Below are 19,104 nucleotides of genomic sequence, written 5' to 3'. Positions count from 1 at the left end.
AGCTCGGTGGATAGAGCATCGGTCTGCGGACTGAGGGGTCCCGGGTTCGATCCCGGTCAAGGGCACATCCCCAGTGGGGGGTGTGTAGGAGGCAGCTGGTCGATGATTCTCTCTCATCGACGTTTCTAACTCTCTATCCCTCTCCCTTCCTGTCTGTAAAAAAATCAATAAAATATGTTATAAAAAAAACAAAACAAAAAACACAACCTACAGGGCTCGGAAAGCTTCTGGGTTGGTGAGCATGTGAGGATGCTTGCTGGAAACTGAACATGGTCACTACCCTGTTTCCCCAAAAATAAGACAGTGTCTTATATTAATTTTTGCTCCCAAAGATGCGCTAAGTCTTATTTTCAGGGGATGTCTTATTTTTTCCATGAAGAAGTATACTGTACACATTTATTGTTAAATGAAAATAAAGGAAATTTATTACCTGTATACAATACGGTAGTACGGTAGTTGTCAACACAAACCAGACAAACTGTGAATCCTACAGTATCAAGAATTTACTCATTTATTCAATGACAATCATGTCGTCATCTTCTGGAACATCATCATAACAATCCAATTCCTGAATTTCCTGGTGAATTTCTTGTGACTCCATTTCTTTCAGAATCAGTGGACCAAATCTCTCATGTTTAGCCTGGGGGGGGGGGAGGCTTATTTTCCGGGGATGCCTTATATTTCACTCATAAGGAAACCTGTGAGTAGGTCTTATTTTCGGAGGATGTCTTATTTTCGTGGAAACACGGTAGTAGTGAAATGTGAAAAGGGAATCAGGAAGGCTGGCCAACCTTAATCGCTCTGAATGGTCCGAGCTAATCACTCATTGTTTAGTTGAGATATCAGTAGCTGGAGGACTTTCACCTGTTTAATCATATGCAAATTCTTGCTGATTTTCTATTGTTGGAGTTTCCTGCCTAAAGAATGTGGGTGTATCTCAGAACCTCAATAAAAGGGATGGCAAAAGGCCAGAGCAGTGGTTAGTCCTCCCCCTAGAGGTGGACTCGGGCCTGGCCCCCCATTTCCCCAAATTAACACTTTTTAAAAAATATATTTTATTGACGTTTTACAGAGAGGAAGAGAGAGGGATAGAGAGCTAGAAACATCGATGAGAGAGAAACATCCACTAAGCTGCCTCCTGCACACCCCCCACTGGGAATGTGCCCACAACCAAGGTGCATGCCCTTGAGCGGAACAGAACCTGGGACCCTTCAGTCCGCAGACCGACGCTCTATCCACTGAGCCAAACCAGTTTCGGCCAAAGTAACTCTTTCCTAGCCTTTTTTCATTTGTGTGCGGCCTTCTCCAGAAACCGGACCCTGAAGAGGAACCCTGAACCACGTGGGATGTGATAAGGGATCCCACAGATGCTGGGAGGGAGATGCATCAGGTGAGAGCATGGAGGTGCCCTACCCCTTGCCCATCCTTGCCCTAGGCATCTCTCCCACCTGGCTGTTCCCTGTGGCATCCCTGTGTAATAAACCAGCACATGTAGCTAAGGGTTTCCCCCTGAAATCTGTGAGCCGTTATGAAATGATCAAACCCAAGGAGGGGAGTTTTTGGAACCTCCGGTCTACTGCCGACAGGTCAGAAGCACCTACAGCTAATGGACTTGTGTCTGGCGGCTGACGTCAGGATCGGGGCCGACTGTAGGACGGAGCCCTGCACCTGTGGGTTCCGATGCTGCCTTGAGGTAGATGGTGTCAGCGTTGAAGTCAATTGTAGGACAGCCCGCCGGTGTCGAAGACTCTCTGATGTGTGGAAAACCCACATCTCTGGGGCTGCCAGTTGCGGCAGCCGTGTGGGAGTGAAAGAGGAACACCCACCCAGGAGGGGTTTTGTCCGTTGTCGTGTGGGAGGAGGACACAACGTTGAGTTTGGGAAACGCTCAGCCAGACAAGACCTCACTCCTTTGCTCCAAGAGAGAGAGCCAGTCTTTGGGCACCTGCCAGAGAGGCCATTTCAGCCCACAGGAAGTCATAGCTGTGGCCAGTTAGGCCGAGAGTCACTTGTCCCCATCCCCGTCCTTCCTCCGAGCCCCAAGAATTTGGGAAACAAGGGCTCCAAGTGGAAATGAAGGGAACCTGTGTCTCCTCCAAGGAGTCAGGTGCCAGCTCTGCCGGATGGAGAGGATGTAAACCTCTCCATCTAGGGGATGACAGGATGGAAACCAAGTCTGAGCTGAAGGTGTAAGATCAGGCTGATTTTTCTCCATCAGAATGGATTGGAAAGTTACAGAACGTCCAAGACAATGTTAAAAAAAAAAAAAAAAAAAGTTTCAACAGAACACAACTGAGTCAGTGATCAGAAATATGGAACAGTGGCCCGGCCAGCATGGCTCAGTGGTTAAGCATTGACCTATGAACCAGGAGGCTACTGGTTTGATTCCAGGTCAAGGGCACATGCCAGGCATGTGCAGGAGGCAGCCGATCAAAGATTCCCATCATTGATGTTTCTCTCTCTCTCTCTCTCTCTCTCTCTCTCTCTCTCTCTCTCTCTCTCTCTCTCTCCTCTCTTCCCCTTCCTCTCTGAAATCAATAAAAAAAAATATATTTAAAAAAAAGAAACACAGTCAAAACCGGTTTGACTCAGTGGATAGAGTGTCAGTCTGCGGACTGAAGGATCCCGGGTGCGATTCCGGTCAAGGGCATGTGCATTGGTTGCGGGCACATCCCCGGTGGGGGGTGTGCAGGAGGCAGCTGGTCGATGTTCCTCTCTCATCGATGTTTCTAGCTCTCTCTCCCTCTCCCTTCCTCTCTGTAAAAATCAATGAAATATATTTTTAAAAATAAAAATAAATTAAAAAAGAAACATGGAGCTGCATTACAGGTGTATTTCCTGGCATTGATAGTCTCTGATAAGTGATACTATAAGAGTATCTCGCAATACAGAAGGTCCGAGCTGGGTCTTCGGACTCCGGGCCTGGTGGTGTGTGTTTGTTCTTTTTTTTGTTTTTGTTTTTTTTTTTTTTGTCCTTTTCATCGACACAGCACTGCCCTTCCCGGAGAGTACCAGACAACCGCTCTCTTCCTTCCCGCCAAGTCCCAAGTCGTTATTGCACAAGCCACGACCTTCCCACACACATTTCGAAGTCACTGACCCCTGGCCAAACCTGCTGCCTTAGCAACACAGCCTTCTAACCTTGCAATTCCCCAGGTCAGACACGGGCGGGAGGCTTGCTCTCCTGGAAGGACGTGGGGGTCCAGGGAGGGGAACAGGAGTTCCTCTAGCCCCCGTCCCACTCTACTCGGATGAAAAAGACCTCGGGACCTGCCATGCTCATCTATTTTGGGGCCTGAGTTTGGATCTCACTTCTGCTATTTTGCTGTGTGACCACAGGCAAGAAGACTTTGCCCCTCTCCAAGGCCCATCTGTGAAAGGAGGTGGGTGCAAGGGGAGCGACCCCATCTGTGAGTCTGTAATTCCATTCCTGTGTGTGTCCTGGCTGCTGGGGCCCACTGCAGTCCCTGAAGCTCATTCCATTTTTACGCTTTAAAAACAAGAACAAAAAAACTTTCACCCAAGTATGTTTTTTGTTTTTATGTTTGTTTTTATCCTCACCCGAGGATATGTTTCCACTGATTTTTATTCAAGTATACCTCAAGAGAAATCTAACAAAAATATGTAGGTCTTCTACACAAAAGGTTAAAAAGCGTTACACAGAGCGAAAAATCTCAAAGGACACAGTGAGTGAGAGGGAAGACCATGTAGAACATGGACTGAATTTTATAAAGATGTCCACTGTTCCAATTAAGTAGCCTCCTTTTCAAAACTTATTCTTCAATTACAGTTGACATTCAATGTGATATTCGCTCCAAATGTACAACATAGTGATTAGACATTTGTGTACCTTATGGCATGATTCCCCCATAAGTCTAGTACCCACCTGACACCATACATAGTCATTTCAATATTATTGTTATTTTAAATATATATTTTTTATTGATTTCAGAGAGGAAGGGCGAGGGAGACAGAGACAGAAACGTGAATGAGAATCATTGATCCGATGCCTCCTGCACGCCCTCTACTGGGGATCGAGCCCATAACAGGGGCATGTGCTCTTGACTGGAATTGAACCAGGGACCCTTCAGTCTGCAGGCCAACGCTCTATCCACTGAGCCAAACCAGCGAGAGCTCATTACAATATTATTGACTCTGTTTCCTGGGCTCTACTTCACACCCCGCGACTGGTTTGATGACTGGAAGTCAGTACTTCTAAATCTTTTCCACCTCCATCCCTCTAAACCCCCTCTCATTGTTACAGAAAACAGGAGAAGAACCAAGCAATACTTAGAGATGGAGTTACATTTATTATGTGCGGGTGCAGAGGAAAATGTCTCTCAAATTTTGGGCTCCAACATGGAAGAACTTTCCCTATTTATATGTTTTTACCTTCTTTGTCTCCCAAATACAGGGTGTATCCGGCCCCCTTTGCAAGTTCTTAAAGAGCCCCTGTGTGCTGGGGCCTTGAGATCTCAATCAAAGGCCTGGCCTGGTGCCAGCACTGACAACTTCGTCCTGGAAAAGGTTTAATGGCCTCTCTGAAGTGGGAGTAGTCTTATTTTCCTTATTATTTAAGCAAGCATTTCCAGGAGCCAGATAGCAGGGTTGAAATTTCAAACAGCAGGTTTTTTGTTTTGTATATATATATATATATATATATATATATATATATATATATATATATATATATATATATATAAGATTGGATGTTTCACCATCTTGATCCTGCTTCCTGTAAGCCAGATCAGGTTCTCCCCAGAGCCATGCCAGGAGCCCTGCCTGGGTACTGGCCTGTGGTTCTGAGTCACTTTCCTCCCAGAAGCGCCCCCTTCAGGAAGGAATGCGTAGCCCGGGGAGGCCGAGGGAAACTGTGGTTTCCAGTCAGCATGTGGCTGCAGATAAATGAATTCCCCTCTGTGGGCCTCAGATATCTCCACAAGGGAGATGCGGTTAATCACACACCACAGTTGCTATCAGAGGAGATAACTATACGTCATTGACTCATCACGTGGTACACAGGAGGTGCTTACAAATATGAGCTTCCTGCCCTGGCTGGTTTGGCTCAGTGGATAAAGCGTCGGCCTGTGGACTGAAAGATCCCGGGTTCGATTCCAGTCAAGGGCATGTAACTTGGTTGCGGGCACATCCCCAATGGCAGGTGTGCAGGAGACAGCTGATTGATGTTTCGGCTCATGAGGATTTCTTTCCATTGATTTTTAGAGACAGTGGAAGGGAGAGGGAGAGACAAAGAGAAACACTGATATGAGAGAGACACGTCGATGGGTTGCCTCCTGCAAGCATCCTGGCAGGGGCCAGGGCACCTGCAAATGAGGTCCGTGCCCTTGACTAGCATTGAACCCTGGACCCTTCAGTCCACGGCTGACACTATCCACGGAGCCGCACCAGCTACAGGCCTAAGGCAAAGGCCAGCGTCTTTTCTGGGCTCCCCCTTTTCAGCGTGACTACTGACCATCCCCCAAGAGGACTGTCCATGAAGCAATCACCGCCGTGACCTCGGGGAAGGACGAATGGAAGGGACCTGATCTGTAGCGAGAAACAGACTCCTCTCGCTCTCCCTTCACCGGCCGGTCTGAGCGCACAGTCTGTTCCTTCCTGGTCCCACTTTGCCGGTGTCCCCGCTCCCAAGCCCCCAAGCCTTTGTTCTTCCCACACATCTGCCCCCAGCCCCCAGGTTGCCTCCTGGCCCTGGAACCTCCCTCCCCCGCCCCCCCTCCCCCGCCCTGGGGCTGGTCACGCTGGCCCCGGCTATCCTTGACCCCTTTCTGCAACGCTGCTCCTGGTTCCTCTTCGGCAACACTGAGCGGGCGAGTTTATTTTAGGTCAAGACCCACACACTTGTTCCTGCCGAGGGCCAGACGCATACATATCTTCGGCTCTGCAGCAGCATGAACACAGAAAAGCAGGGGCTGGCCTCCAGGAACACTTTATTAGTGACACTAACACTTGAATTCCCATGTTTAACTATCACAAAACGTTCTCTTGACTCTTGCCCCCATTTATTTTTAATAAAATATGTGGGGTACTTTTTATTGATTTCAGAGAGGGAGGGAGGGAGGGAGAGAGAGAGAGAGAGAGAGAGAGAGAGAGAGAGAGAGAGAGAGAGAGAGAGAGAGAAAGGAGATTGAAACATCAATCATGAGAGAGACTCATCGATCATCGGCTGTCTCCTGCATCCTCCAGTCAGGGATCAAGCCCACAACCTGGGCCTGGGCCCCGACCAGGAATCGTGACCGCCTGATTCATAGGCTGACACCAGGCTCGCTTGCCTCACTGTTGAACCATTTTCTTTTCTTTTCTTTTCTTTTCTTTTTTTTTTTTTTTTTAAGACTAATCACATTTCTTTTTTCCCCCTATTCTTTTAATTTATATATTTTATTGATTTTTTTACAGAGAGAAAGAGAGAGGGATAGAGAGCTAGAAACATCCATGAGAGAAAATCATCGATCAGCTGCCTCTTGCACCACCCCCACCGGGGATGTGCCCGCAACCAAGGTACATGCCCTTGACCGGAATGGAATCTGGGACCTCTCAGTCCGCAGGTCGACGCTCTCTCCACTGAGCCAAACCAGTTTTGGCTGTCAAACCATTTCCATAAAGGTTCTCCCACCTTGGAGAAAGTGAGACTGGGAGGCATCGGGGAGAGATGGTGCCTGGGCTTCTGAGACAAAAAGTTTATCCAGATTGGGTGCCTCCGGAGAGAGCAGTCCGGCTGTAGAATGCCAGGCCTGCGATGGGACGGCCCATCCTTGGAGGATCCACCAGAAGAAAGAGCGCAAGGCCTAGTCCTCTCTTCTCCATCCTCTCGGCGACCGCCTTTCTCCCCAGCCTAGATCCCCGTCCCGCCGCTGGGGAAACCGTCAGCGGAACCGGATCTGGGCGTATTCCGCGTTGGTGTCCATGGCCTCCTGGGCCTCCTGTGGCCGGGACCCTGGGAAGCTGAGGGCAGCGTAATGGATCTCCTGTTGGCTGTTCCTTGCCTCTGAGGCTACAGGGGACGTCTTCCGTCTTGGAGAGTTAGCACCCGCAGGAGGGGCCCTGGAAGGACTGCTGGGCTTGGCCTTTGGATCCCGAGCCTAAGGGGGAAACGACCATTATTCATTCATTCATTCATTCATTCATTCATTCAGCAAATACTTATGGGTACCCCGTGGGAGGCACTGATGGAGGAACTGGGGTTACATCAGGGAGTCAAACAAAGTCTCCGGCCGAAACCGGTTTGGCTCAGTGGATAGAGCATCGGCCTGCGGACTGAAAGGTCCCAGGTTCGACTCTGATCAAGGGCATGTACCTTGGTTGCAGGCACATCCCCAGTGGGGGTGGTGCAAGAGGCAGCTAATCAATAATTCTCTCTCATCGATGTTTCTAACTCTCTATTCCTGTTTCTTCTTCTCTGTAAAAAATCAATAAAGTATATATATATATATATATATATATATATATATATATATATATATATTTTTTTTTTTTTTTTTAATTCCTCTAAAGATTAAAAAAAAAAAAAGTTTTCTATCTCAGGAGCCCACATTCCATCTCGGGACAGAAACGATGGACAAGTGTCGGTTGTCTAAGCCCCTTCATCTGTGGCCCTTTGCTGAGGCCGCCCTCGCAGACTCACACAGGTCGGCTCCTGTAACTGCCATCCGGAGGCAGACAGCTCTCACCCTACAGTCACCGGGCCCTAACCCCAGGCAGGCCCTGCTCTGTTACCCAGTTCTACTGGTTCCTCCTCTCCAGAGGGTTATAGACGTGAATCATGTGCACGTGACCCTCAGAGACTGGCATGGAAGAAAACGGTTTGGCTCCACGCTCTATTTAACTGGTCGGCAGCCAGTACTACTCACGTGCTCCTGCCTTTTGATTGTGTTTAGGGGGTTGGTTGGTGGACCTATTTGGGGCTTTAAACTAAAATGACCAGGCGTCCCACTTTTGGTGGGACAGTCCCGAGTTTGGACAATTTGTCCCACGGCAAGTCCAGATTTTTGGAAAGAATCGGTACTTTTTTTAAAAAAAAATGCCACAGGATGCGGGACAAAGTGTTAAAAATCGGGACTGTCCCACCAGAAGCGGGATGCCTGGTCACCTTACTTTAAACGGATGAGATGTGCAGAGAAGTGGGTTGGGGGCGTGGGCGCAGAGAGGACTCACAGGAGGTGGTGGTGGTGTCCATGGGCGAGGACGAGGGAAGTAGGAGGAGAAGTGGTTTGAAGGGATTTTGCTGATGGATTGATGGGGGGGGGGGGGGAGAGGTTGATGGAGAAGAGAGGCATGAACGGTGGCTGAGGCTTTAGGCCTGAGCAGCGGGGAAGTAGTGCTATTTGCTGGGATGGGGAGGACGGAGTAGATGTGCCAGTGGTGCAGTTACTCCTAAGCTCACCTTTGGACAGGCTACGTCTGAGGTGCCTGTTAGACATCCCAGGGAGATGCTGCCTCAAGAGTTGCCCAAGAGTCTAGGGTTTAGGGGTGAGTCTAGGGTTTAGGGGTGAGTCTAGGGTTCAGGGGTGAGTCTAGGGATCAGGGGTGAGTCTAGGGTTCAGGGATGAGTCTAGGGTTCAGGGATGAGTCTAGAGTTCAAGGGTAAGTGTAGGGTTCAGGGGTGAGTCTAGAGTTCAAGGGTAAGTGTAGGGTTCAGGGGTGAGTCTAGAGTTCAAGGGTAAGTGTAGGGTTCAGGGGTGAGTCTAGAGTTCAAGGGTAAGTGTAGGGTTCAGGGGTGAGTCTAGAGTTCAAGGGTAAGTGTAGGGTTCAGGGGTGAGTGTAGGGTTCAGGGGTGAGTCTAGGGTTCAGGGGTGAGTTTAGAGTAGAGGGATGAGTCTAGGGTTCAGGGGTGAGTCTAGGGTTCAGGGGTGAGTGTAGGGTTCAGGGGTGAGTCTAGGTTCAGGGGTGAGTCTAGGGCTCAGGGGTGAGTCTAGGGCTCAGGGGTGAGTCTAGGGCTCAGGGGTGAGTCGAGGTTCAGGTGCCAGTCTACTATTCCCCCCATTTTAATGTTCAAGAAAAGGCTCAGAGAAGTTAAGTGACTTGCCCAAGAACACACAGGAATGAACGCAGGTCTGAACCCGGGCAGCCCAGCTGTTAGTCACCAGGACACACTGCCTCTCAGGGATGCTCATAACATTACATCCTCTATATACATAAAAGGCGACTATGCAGAGTGTCCCCTTGGGGGTCCCCCCTGGCGAAAGGGGGCTCTATGGCTCACTATGACGTGCACCGACCACCAGAGGGTGGCCCAGGAGGAAGGCAGGCCCCAGCCGGCAGCGGCCAGGCCTACGGACCCTACGGGTGCACCCATTCCGTGCACCTGGCCTCTCGTTAATCATACCCAGTCCTGTCCTTGGTGCTGGTAATAACGGCACAGCTGTTCTCTACTGAGCAAGGGCATGCTTTGACTCCTCAGACCAGCTCTCCAAGGAGAAGGAGGGAGACGTGGAGGCTCCGAGGGAGCCTGCGATGGTGGTCAAGGACTCATCAGGCCTTGAATCCAACCAGCAACCCCACCTTTTCCACCTCCGTGTCCCAGGGGCGCAGGGCGGCCCGCACTCACCAGGCCGCGCGCCTTGGGGATCACGTTGATGTAATCCAGGATGGTGCTCCTCCGGGTGAGCCTGGACCTCCAGGTCTCTGTCCGCCCGGGAGTCTCCGCGGGCGTCTCCGCTGGCGTCTCCGCTGCCGGGGCCTCCGGGGTCCGGGTCTTCCTCAGAGTCTTCACGCTGAGGAGACGCCCCACCTTAGTGTGCGCCCCAGGCCTGGGCTCCGGCACCTCCCTCCCGCAGCCCGGTCTCCGCCCCCCTCTCCTGTCCCTCACTCACGTGGCCAGGATGAGGCAGAGGCAGAGGCAGAGGCAGAGGAGGGTGGTGACGCCAGTGCCCAGAGCCACTCCCTTGGAGAATCCTTTAGCGATGAGCTCCTTGTCTTCTGCGCGAGGAAACGCCAGGCGACCCTGAGCCTCTCCCACCCCCACGCGGGTCCCCCCCCTCCCCGCCGGCCCTCTGCCACGGGCTCACAGGCCTGCAGCTCCCACTCCTTACCTGCACCCCCTCTGGCTCTTTTCCTTTTAAACCCCAGGCCCAGGCTTTGCACCTTCCCCTGGGAACCCCCTTTCCCTCCCCAGCTCCAACCACTGGACCTACCCCTTGCAACCCCCTCCCCAGGCCCCGCCTACAAGGCCCCCCAGCAGGCTCTGACCTGGCAGCAGCAGGACCCAGGCGCTCTGAGCCCCGTGCTCATTCCGGGCCTCGCAGCTGAGCCTGAGGTCAGGGCTGAGCCCCTCACGGAGGCTCAGGGAGCTGTTGGTCCAGGGCCCCACTGAGCTGGAGGTGACAGCGTGGGAACCGTTGCCATGGTTCCCCTCCAGCATCCCCTTCCCCAGCTGCCAGCGCAGGGAGGGGGCCGGCAGGGCCCTGGCGGAGCAGCTGCAGTGCAAAGCCTGGTCCTCCCAGAAGCAGGAGGGTCCCAGCAGCTGCGGGGGGTCTGTGGGGAGCGAGGAGAGGGGTCAGCTGTGCCCCTGCCCTCCCAGGCCCCAGGTGCGCTGCTCCCCCCACCCCAGCTCCCCATCCCCCACTCACATTGCACAGAGAGGATCAGCGAGGCGCGGAGGGTGCCCAGCGCGTTCTGAGCGGTGCAAACGAATTGGCCCTCGTGCTCCGCTCGCACCCCAGGCAGCTCCAGGACCCCAGGGGCTGCGGGCTGGGAGGGGCGCAGGGCCTGTGCTCCGCGGGCCCAGCTCAGCGAGGCAGGGGGGTCGCTGTGGGCGACGCAGAGCAGGCGCAGGCTTTGGCCCTCCAGGACCGGGAGAGACGAGCCGTCCTCGAGTGTCTCCAGGACTAAGGGAGAGAAGGGGAGGGACAGACAGACACTCAGCTGAGGACACTGGGACCTTCGCAGGCGCACACCCCAGACGCCTCTGAACCCTACACTTACCCTTGAATTCTAGATTCACCCCTGAACCTTAGACTCACCCCTGAACCCTAGACTCGCCCTCTGGCCCCCTTTCCTACCTGCCCCGTTTGCTCGGGAGACGGTCAAGGTCAGGTTCTCCGGGGCATCTGAAACAGACACGGCACCAGCTCCAGGCGGGCCGGCGGGGCCTCGCTCTGGGCCAAGGGTCCCTGCGGACCAATGACTGTGGGCATCAACCAGGGCATTGCCCTGACCCGTGATCAAACCGGGACCTCCTGGTTCCCAGGTCCTTGCTCAGCACGCAGGGGTGGAGGGTTGAATCACCCACCCACCGACACAAAGCACCCAAGGAAATGTGTGGGTAAGAAGGGTGGGTCCCTGCCACGCCTGGGTGGCTCAGTGGTTGAGCATTGACCTAGGAACCAGCCTGATCTGCCCTAGCTCTGGTCGGCAAACCGCGGCTGGTGAGCCACATGAGGCTCATACCACGTGCGGGCACACAAGTGCAGGGCGAGTAAAACTTCGTGGCCCACGCGCACAAGTCGGTTTTCGGCTCTCAAAAGAAACTTCAATCGTTGTACTGTTGATATTTGGCTCTGTTGACTAATGAGTTTGCCGACCACTGCACTCACTAGCTGGTGTGGCTCGGTGGATAGAGCGTTCGTTCGCCTGCGGACTGAAAGGTCCCAGGTTCCATTCTGATCGAGGGCACATGCCTCAGAAGTGGAACCAGAATCGTGAATCCCACAGGCCCAGGTTCCAGCTCCTTGGTTGGAGCTCTGGGACCCGCTCCCGGCCCAGGCCCTCGCCCCTCGCCCCTCGCCCCCCGCCCTCCTCCTTCCCGGACACCAGGCCTCGATCACACTCACAGCTCACAGAGAGGCTCAGGGTGCGGCTCCGGAGGCCCAGCCTGTTCTCCGCGCGGCAGGAGTAGTGCCCCGCGTCCCCCGGCCGCACTGAGGGCAGCACCAGCTCCAGGCCCCCAGGCCCCTCGGGGTTAGACCAGGAGAGGACGCTGTCCCCCAGGGCCCAGCTCAGGTCGGCAGGGGGCCTGCCGTCCGCAGAGCAGAGCAGCCGCAGGCGCTGGCCCTTCCGGGCTTGCAGGTGTGGGCTGTTCCCCTGGAGCTCCTGGGCTGCGGAGGGAGAGAGAGAAGGGGGGTGGGGGAGACTCAGCTAGAGGCTCAGTGGTTGAGCATCGACCGATGAGCCAGGAGGTCCTGGTTTGATCCCCTGTCAGGGCAAGGCCAGGGTTGACGCCCAAGTTGCGGGCTCAGTCCCCGGTGTGCCCAATGCGGGAGGCAGCCGATCAATGATGCTCTCATCGTTGATGTTTCCTTTTTTTAAAAAAAAAATATATTTTATTGAGCCGAAAACAATAATATATATATATATATATATATATATTGAATTTTTGCAGAGAGGAAGGGAAAGGGAGAGCCAGAAACATGGATGAGAGAGAAACATCGACCAGCTGCCTCCTGCATGTCCCTCACTGGGGATGTGCCCACAACCAGGATACATGCCCTTGACCGGAATGGAACCCGCGACCCTTCAGTCCTCAGGCCTACGCTCCATTCACCGAGCCAAAGTGGTTAGGGCATGATGTTTCCTTAAAAAAAAAAATTAATTAAAAAAAAAAATATATATATGTTTTTATTGATTTCATAGAGGAGAGAGAGAGAGAGACATCAACGATGAGAGAGAATCATCGATCAGCTGCCTCCTGCACGCCCCCTACTGGGAATCCAGCCCACAACCCGGGCACGTGCCCTGACCGGGGGATCAAACCGTGCCCTCCTGGCTCATAGGTCATTGCTCAACCCCTGAGCCACCTCGGCCGGGCTCCTCATTGAGTTTTCTCCCTCTCTCTCCCTCTCCCTTCCTCTCTGAACTCAGTAGAAATCTATTAAAGAGAGAGAGAGCGAGAGGGAGAAGCCCCATTCCCGCTCCCCCCCCCCCACATCTCTGCCATCCTTCCCCCCTCCAAAGCGGACCCGGCCCAGCCCCGGCCCACCCTCCCAGCCTCGGTACCTGGCCCGTAGTCCCAGGAGAAGCTGATGACCGGGACATCCGGGGCGTCTGCAATGAGATCGTGGTGTCCCCACAGCCACAGCCAACCCACCACCACGTGGGACGGACAGAGAGGCCATCCCCAGGGAAGTCATGTGACCCAGGAGTGACAGGCACGCCTGCGGCTGGAGGACCACACAGCATCGCTTCCCCTCCTGTCCTCCCAGCTCAGGACCCTACCCCTTCCTCTCTGTGGACACCCCCTCTCCCCGCCACTCCTCCCCCAGCCACCCAGAGCGGGACCGTGCCCCCCTCCCCACCCACTGGGCCTGCTGTCCACCCCGATGCCCCCCCCACTGGACCCACAGGCCACGTTCAGCTGGACTCGGCGCTCGGAGCTCAGGTGCTTCGAGGAGAAGCTGGCCCGGCAGGTGAGGTCGGTGCCGTGGTCCTGCCGTCGGGGCGTGAGGGTGAGCACGGACACGTAGGCCGTGGTGGTCACCCCCAAGTCCTGCGGGGAGAGAGCGGCCCCCGTCCAGGAGAGGGTCGGGGCCGGGCATCGCTCGGAGTAGAACTGGAACGCGCAGACGGCCGTGGCCGGGCGCCCGGGCTCCAGGGTCTCAGGGATGTAGATGGCTGGCTCCTGGGTCTGGGCTGGGGGGAGAGCGGGCAGCTCAGGCAGGGAGCGCCCCCTGTGCCCCACGGCACCCCCTGAGGGGCCCCTGTGCCCCACAGCACCCCCTGAGCGCCCCCTGTACCCCATGGCACCTCCGAGCGCCCCCTGTACCCCATGGCACCCCCGAGCGCCCCCTGTACCCCATGGCACCCCCGAGCGCCCCCTGTACCCCATGGCACCTCCGAGTGCCCCCTGTATCCCATGGCACCCCCTGAGGGGCCCTGTGCCCCACGGCACCCCCTGAGAATCCCCTGTGCCCCAGAGCACCCCCTGAGAATCCCCTGTGGCCCCATGGCACCCCCTGAACGCACCCTATGCCCCACTGCACCCCCTGTGCCCCACAGCACCCCCTGTGCCCCACGGCCCTCCGACATGAGAGACGGGGAGGGAGGCAGGGAGAGGGGACGGCAGGGGGGATTCCCATTCCATTCCCACCCCATCCAGTACCTGTCACATCCAGAAAGAACTTATTGTTCTGAAAACTGTATGGCAGGGCAGGGCCTCCCTCGACCCGGAAGAAGTACGTCCCTCGGTCTTCCATCAGGGCATCCGTGAGCAGCAGGGAGCAGTCACCGTTTCCGGGGCTGCCCACCAGCTGGAAGCGGCCCTTGGCCTTCCGGTTCACTCTCCGGGACGGGTCGGTGGTGGCCACGAGGTAGTCCATCTTATCGCTGAACCAGTGGCCTTGCACCTGGGCAGCCTTGGCGCTGCCCTTCCCAGGGTAGGAGAAGGAGCAGGGCACCCACACGCACAGGCCCTGGGGCACCGTCGCCTTCTCCACCTTCAGCCAGTAGTGTGTATCCTGGTCCGCTGCGCCCCAGCCCTGGGCGCACCCACCGCCCCCCAGCACCCCGAAGAAGAGCAGCAGCGGCAGGAGCATGGCTGGCCCCGGAGACACTGGGCCCTGCCCTGAGGCAGGCTCATGCCCAGAGACACTCTGAAGGGGCAGAAGAGGAAGCCCAGGGCAGGCAGGCGTGCAGGCAGGCGGAAGTGGGGCCTCGGGGGCTGATGCATGAAAATGAGCTTCTCCTCTGAGACCACGGGGGATCTCCCCATCTGTCACCCCTCTCCCCACCCCATCTGGCCCTCTGGACGCTCCGGCTCTGTCTGCGCTTCCTCGTGGGGCAGGCGGGCGGATGCCTGGCGTTGGGGCCGGCTCGGCAGGTCCTTCCCAGGTGGTCATCTCTGCGGGAGGGTGTGGGGGGCCCGTGTCCGGCCCTGGGGCCTGGCCGTGGGTGGGTGGAAGGTGGGGGCACCCCTGATGGTCCCGGGTCATTGCCAAAGCAGAAGTGAAAGCTCAGAGGGGGCCCTTCTTATGGGGCCCCCGGTGAGTAGGCAGCTGAGGCAGCGTGCAGGGGAGGGGAGGTGTGTGGGGTGAGGAGCAGGCCCCTTCTTGGCAGCTACCATGCAAGGTGCCCAGCGAATTTCACTTTCAGATAAACAAGGAATCTCTTGGTTTAGTATACATGCATCCCAAATGGTGCCCAGGTACCGTGATCGGCAAACTGCGGCAGCTCGCGAGCCACAGGCAGCTGGCTCTTTGGCCCCTTGAGTGTGGTGGCTCTTCCACAAAATGCCACAGCTTTGAAGAAGTGGCATTAGAAGAAGTTTGAATCTTAAAAAAAAATGTGGTTCTCAGAAGAAATTTCCATCGTCGTCCTGTTGATGTTTGGTTCTGTGGACTAATGAGTTTGCCAACCACTGGGCCCCAGGACATACGTATGCTAAAATGACACACTGATATCTGAAATTCAAATTGAAGTGGGTGCCTTCTATTTTTAAAAATATATATTTTATTAATTTTTTACAGAGAGGAAGGGAGAGGGATAGAGAGCCAGAAACATCGATGAGAGAGAAACATCGACCAGCTGCCTCCTGCACACCCCTTACTGGGGATATGCTCACAACCAATATACATGCTCTTGACTGGAATCGAACCTGGGACCCTTCAGTCCGGAGGCCGAAGCTCTATCCATTGAGCCAAACCAGTTTCAGCTGCCTTCTGTTTTTTAAATATATTTTTAATTGATTTTAGGGAGGAAGAGAGAGGGAGAGAGAGAGACAGAAACATCAATGAGGAGGGAGAATCGTTAATCAGCTGCCTCTTGTACGCTTCCCTCCTGGGGATCCCACCCGCAACCTGGGCACGTGCCCTTGACTGGAATAGAACCGTGACCTCCTGGTTGATAGGTCAACGCTCAACCACTGAGTCTCAGCAGCCAGGCATGTTTGTCTTTGCTAAATTTGGTCTCAGGGGCACCCATCACCTTTCTTGAGGGTGGGGGTTCACTGACCTGAGTCCACTCCCCATCTCCTCCTCTTCTCTGTCATGCCATCGGGAGACCCCTACTTGTAACACCTGTTGTGACGGGGACATCTGCACCCAGAGGTGAGGCTGAAGGTGGGAGGTGCCGGCTGTGTAGGGCATGGGAGGTGTGAAGGGGGTGGGATAACTACCCCCCTCCCCCATGTTATCTCCCTGTCCTAGCTCTCCTTCTTCTTCAGACGAGTCTGTCTGGGTTATGTAGAGACACACTGTGTGCATTCGCTCAACCTCGTGTCCTGGGATCTCCAGTGAGGCGGGTGCCACCGGACAGGCAGGCGATGTACAGGTCCATCAGACACCCTGTCTGGCCTCGAGGGGACCATGTTAGGTAGATGAAAATGCTTAGAAACAGACAAGTCCTAAAGTGTCCCTCTAAACCCCCACGCTGGGACGAATGTCCGGGAAGGGCTTGGGGACAGAGGGGTTCCTTCTTCCCATTGAAGTCAGGAAGGTGTCTGGTGCTGCCCCCAGTGGGCACTGCATCCCACCCACACATATTGACGACTCCCTCCTTCCCCAGGCCCCAGGATCTGGGGATTGTTGTGGAGCACACTCGAGTGAATGGCCACTGGAGTCCGGACCAAATTAAAATTTAGGGAGCCTTTATTAGCCCACCAGTGACTGCTCTGCCTTTCTCCACGCATGGAGTCCAGATAGCAGCCCCGGCCCTTTGTGCAAGACCATTTTGAAGCACATTAACTACATCCTCTTTTTGCAGAGCAAGCAACCCAAGACAAAACCGTTTTCCCCCCAAATAATGTCAGGGCCATGCTGTTGACGACCATGGTATTTACAGAGTCATCGTGTTCTCAGAGAGCTGACAGTGGTCTATGAAAGAAGGCCTACGGGCTGGGAAGGGGCCATGAGACTCTATCTCAAGGCCTGGCCTGGTGTCAGCACAGACAACTCTATCTGAGGCACGGTCCACGGCCTCTCTGGAATGGAGCATGCTCAAAAATTCCCACTCTCCAACAGGGATCCCGGAGTTGGAGAACTGCAGTTCTGCAGGGAGTACTTTCCCAGGGCCTGGACCCGTCTGCAGATCTGGCTCTTCCAAAAATGCTGCACGCATTCTCCTTGCACCTACAAATGATGATTGGGCTCCTGCCATTGCTCCTCGATGGGATGGGGTCTAAGACCAGACACTGTCACCACCTACACCTGACTCGGCGCCCTGCAGACCCACCCGCCTCCAAAGGTGAAACATTTCCATATCACCCCACTCTCAAAGCCTCGTTCCAAAACCACAGCCACCTGGTGCACTCCCCATGTGATGTCTACTTAAAAAAAAAAACAACCAGCCACCACGTGTGTGTCCCCGTGGTGTCTGAGTGCCTCTCACAGAGCACCACAGACTGGGTGGCTCAGCCAGCAAACTTTCATTATTTCTCTCCGTGCTGGAGGCTGGAAGCCCGAGATCCAGGCGAGGGCAGATTCGTGTCTGTGAGAGCCCGGCCTCCTGGTTCATAGATTCCGTCCTCACCTGGTGGAGGGGGTGAGGATCTCTGTGGACTCTCTTTAATAGGCCACCATATTTTTTTTAAAAAGAAAAATATTTTTATTGATTTCAGAGAGGAAGAGAGAAGGAGAGAAACGTCGATGATGAGAATCATTGATTGGCTGCCTCTTGCATGCCCCTACTGGGGATGGAGCCCATAACCCTTGGCATGTGCCCTTGACCAGAATCAAACCTGGGACCCTTCAGTCCCCACGCTGATGCTCCATCCACTGAGCCAAACAGAGCCCAGGCAAGGCCACCATTCTTGAAGGCTTCATCCTCATGACATAGTCACCTGGCAAAGGCCCCACCTCCTAATATTAAAACAACTAGAGCCCTGGCCGGTTTGGCACGGTGAATAGAGCCATCGGCCTGCGGACTGAAGGGTCCCAGGTTTGATTCTGGTCAAGGACACATGCCCAGGCTGTGGGCTGGATCCCCAGTAGAGGGCCTGCTGGAGGCAGCCAATCAATGATTCTCTCTCATCATTGATGTTTTTAACTCTCCCTTTCCCTTCCTCTCTGAAATCAATAATATATATATATTAAAAAAAACACACAACTATTACAAGACAAGGAGGTAAGTCAAATGCTGTAGGAGAATAACCTGGTTCACTCTAATTTCCAGTAAAAAAAAAATTGCAAGTTCCCTCCTTTATGATCAGTTATAATTGCTAATTACTGGTAGGTGTTGGCACTCAGTGTGAAGTACTCTCTTTTTTCCATAAGTAAATACCAACTTTTTAAAAAATATATATTTTTTATTGGTTTTACAGAGAGGAAGGGAGAGGAATAGAGAGTTAGAAACATCGATCTGCTGCCTCCTGCACGCTCCCTACTGGGGATGGAGCCTGCAACCAAGGTATATGCCCGTGATCAGAATCGAACCCATGACCCTTCCGCCCACGGGCCGACTCTCTATCCACTGAGCCAAACCGGTTACAGCACTACCAATTTTTTTGTTTTTGTTTTTTTGTTACAACCTAAGGATGTCTGGGATCTGATCCCTGTTTGACTTCTCCAACCTCCTAACATTTTACTCCATTACTTCACAAAATTACCCCTTCAGAACGACTAACGCACCCCAGCCGATACCCACAGTCAGCCCCGATGTTCTACTGAACATGAGCAATATCACAGGATGTCACACCTGACGAGGCAAACTGTGACTCTGGTGGAACAAGACGGCTCCAGTCACGTCTCAGCACCAAGCAAGAACTTGTCAAAGCCACAAAGGGGGCACACCCCCTTTTGTCTAAGGTTACAGGAATGACTGCTGATTACGAAACAACTATAACGTCAGTTGCTGCTATGGACTGAACTTTGTGCCCACCCCCCCACCCCCGCCCACACACACACACACACACATCTACGTGTGGAAGCTCTAACCTTAATGTGAGGGCCTTTGGGGGTGGGGCCTTCAGAGCTAATGAGGCCATGAGGTGGAGCTTGCATGAATGAATTTAGTGCCCTTATCAAAGGTATCTCAGAAAGCATCCTTGCCTAAACTGGTTTGGCTCCGTGTATAGAATGTCCGTCTTCAGACTGAAGAGTCCCAGGTTCGATTCCAGTCAAGGGCGTGTACACTGGTTGAGGGCACATCCCCGGTAGTGGGTGTGCAGGAGGCAGCTGGTCAATGTTTCTCTGTAATCAATGTTTCTAGCTCTCTATCCTTCTC

At 54.0% G+C, this 19,104-nt stretch overlaps 1 protein-coding gene across 1 annotated transcript; it reads right to left on the bottom strand.

Annotated features, from left to right (window-relative positions):
* Nucleotides 1–6,501: 6,501 nt before the first annotated feature.
* LOC123652027 (sialic acid-binding Ig-like lectin 10) lies at nt 6,502–14,527 on the bottom strand. Its single transcript, XM_045578873.1, has 10 exons — nt 14,051–14,527; nt 13,294–13,581; nt 12,949–12,996; nt 11,787–12,050; nt 11,016–11,063; nt 10,584–10,841; nt 10,204–10,488; nt 9,828–9,933; nt 9,563–9,728; nt 6,502–7,097 (listed from the first exon to the last, which is right to left on the bottom strand). The coding sequence occupies exons 1-10, from the start codon at nt 14,481–14,483 to the stop codon at nt 6,882–6,884; spliced, it is 2,112 nt and encodes a 703-aa protein (XP_045434829.1). The 5' UTR covers nt 14,484–14,527; the 3' UTR covers nt 6,502–6,881.
* Nucleotides 14,528–19,104: the final 4,577 nt, after the last annotated feature.

This window comes from Pipistrellus kuhlii, unplaced genomic scaffold (assembly GCF_014108245.1).
Source record: "Pipistrellus kuhlii isolate mPipKuh1 unplaced genomic scaffold, mPipKuh1.p scaffold_m20_p_108, whole genome shotgun sequence".
Classification (NCBI taxonomy): domain Eukaryota; kingdom Metazoa; phylum Chordata; class Mammalia; order Chiroptera; family Vespertilionidae; genus Pipistrellus; species Pipistrellus kuhlii.
Note: the sequence above shows the minus strand (reverse complement) of the source record. Positions and strands in the feature narration are given on the sequence as shown.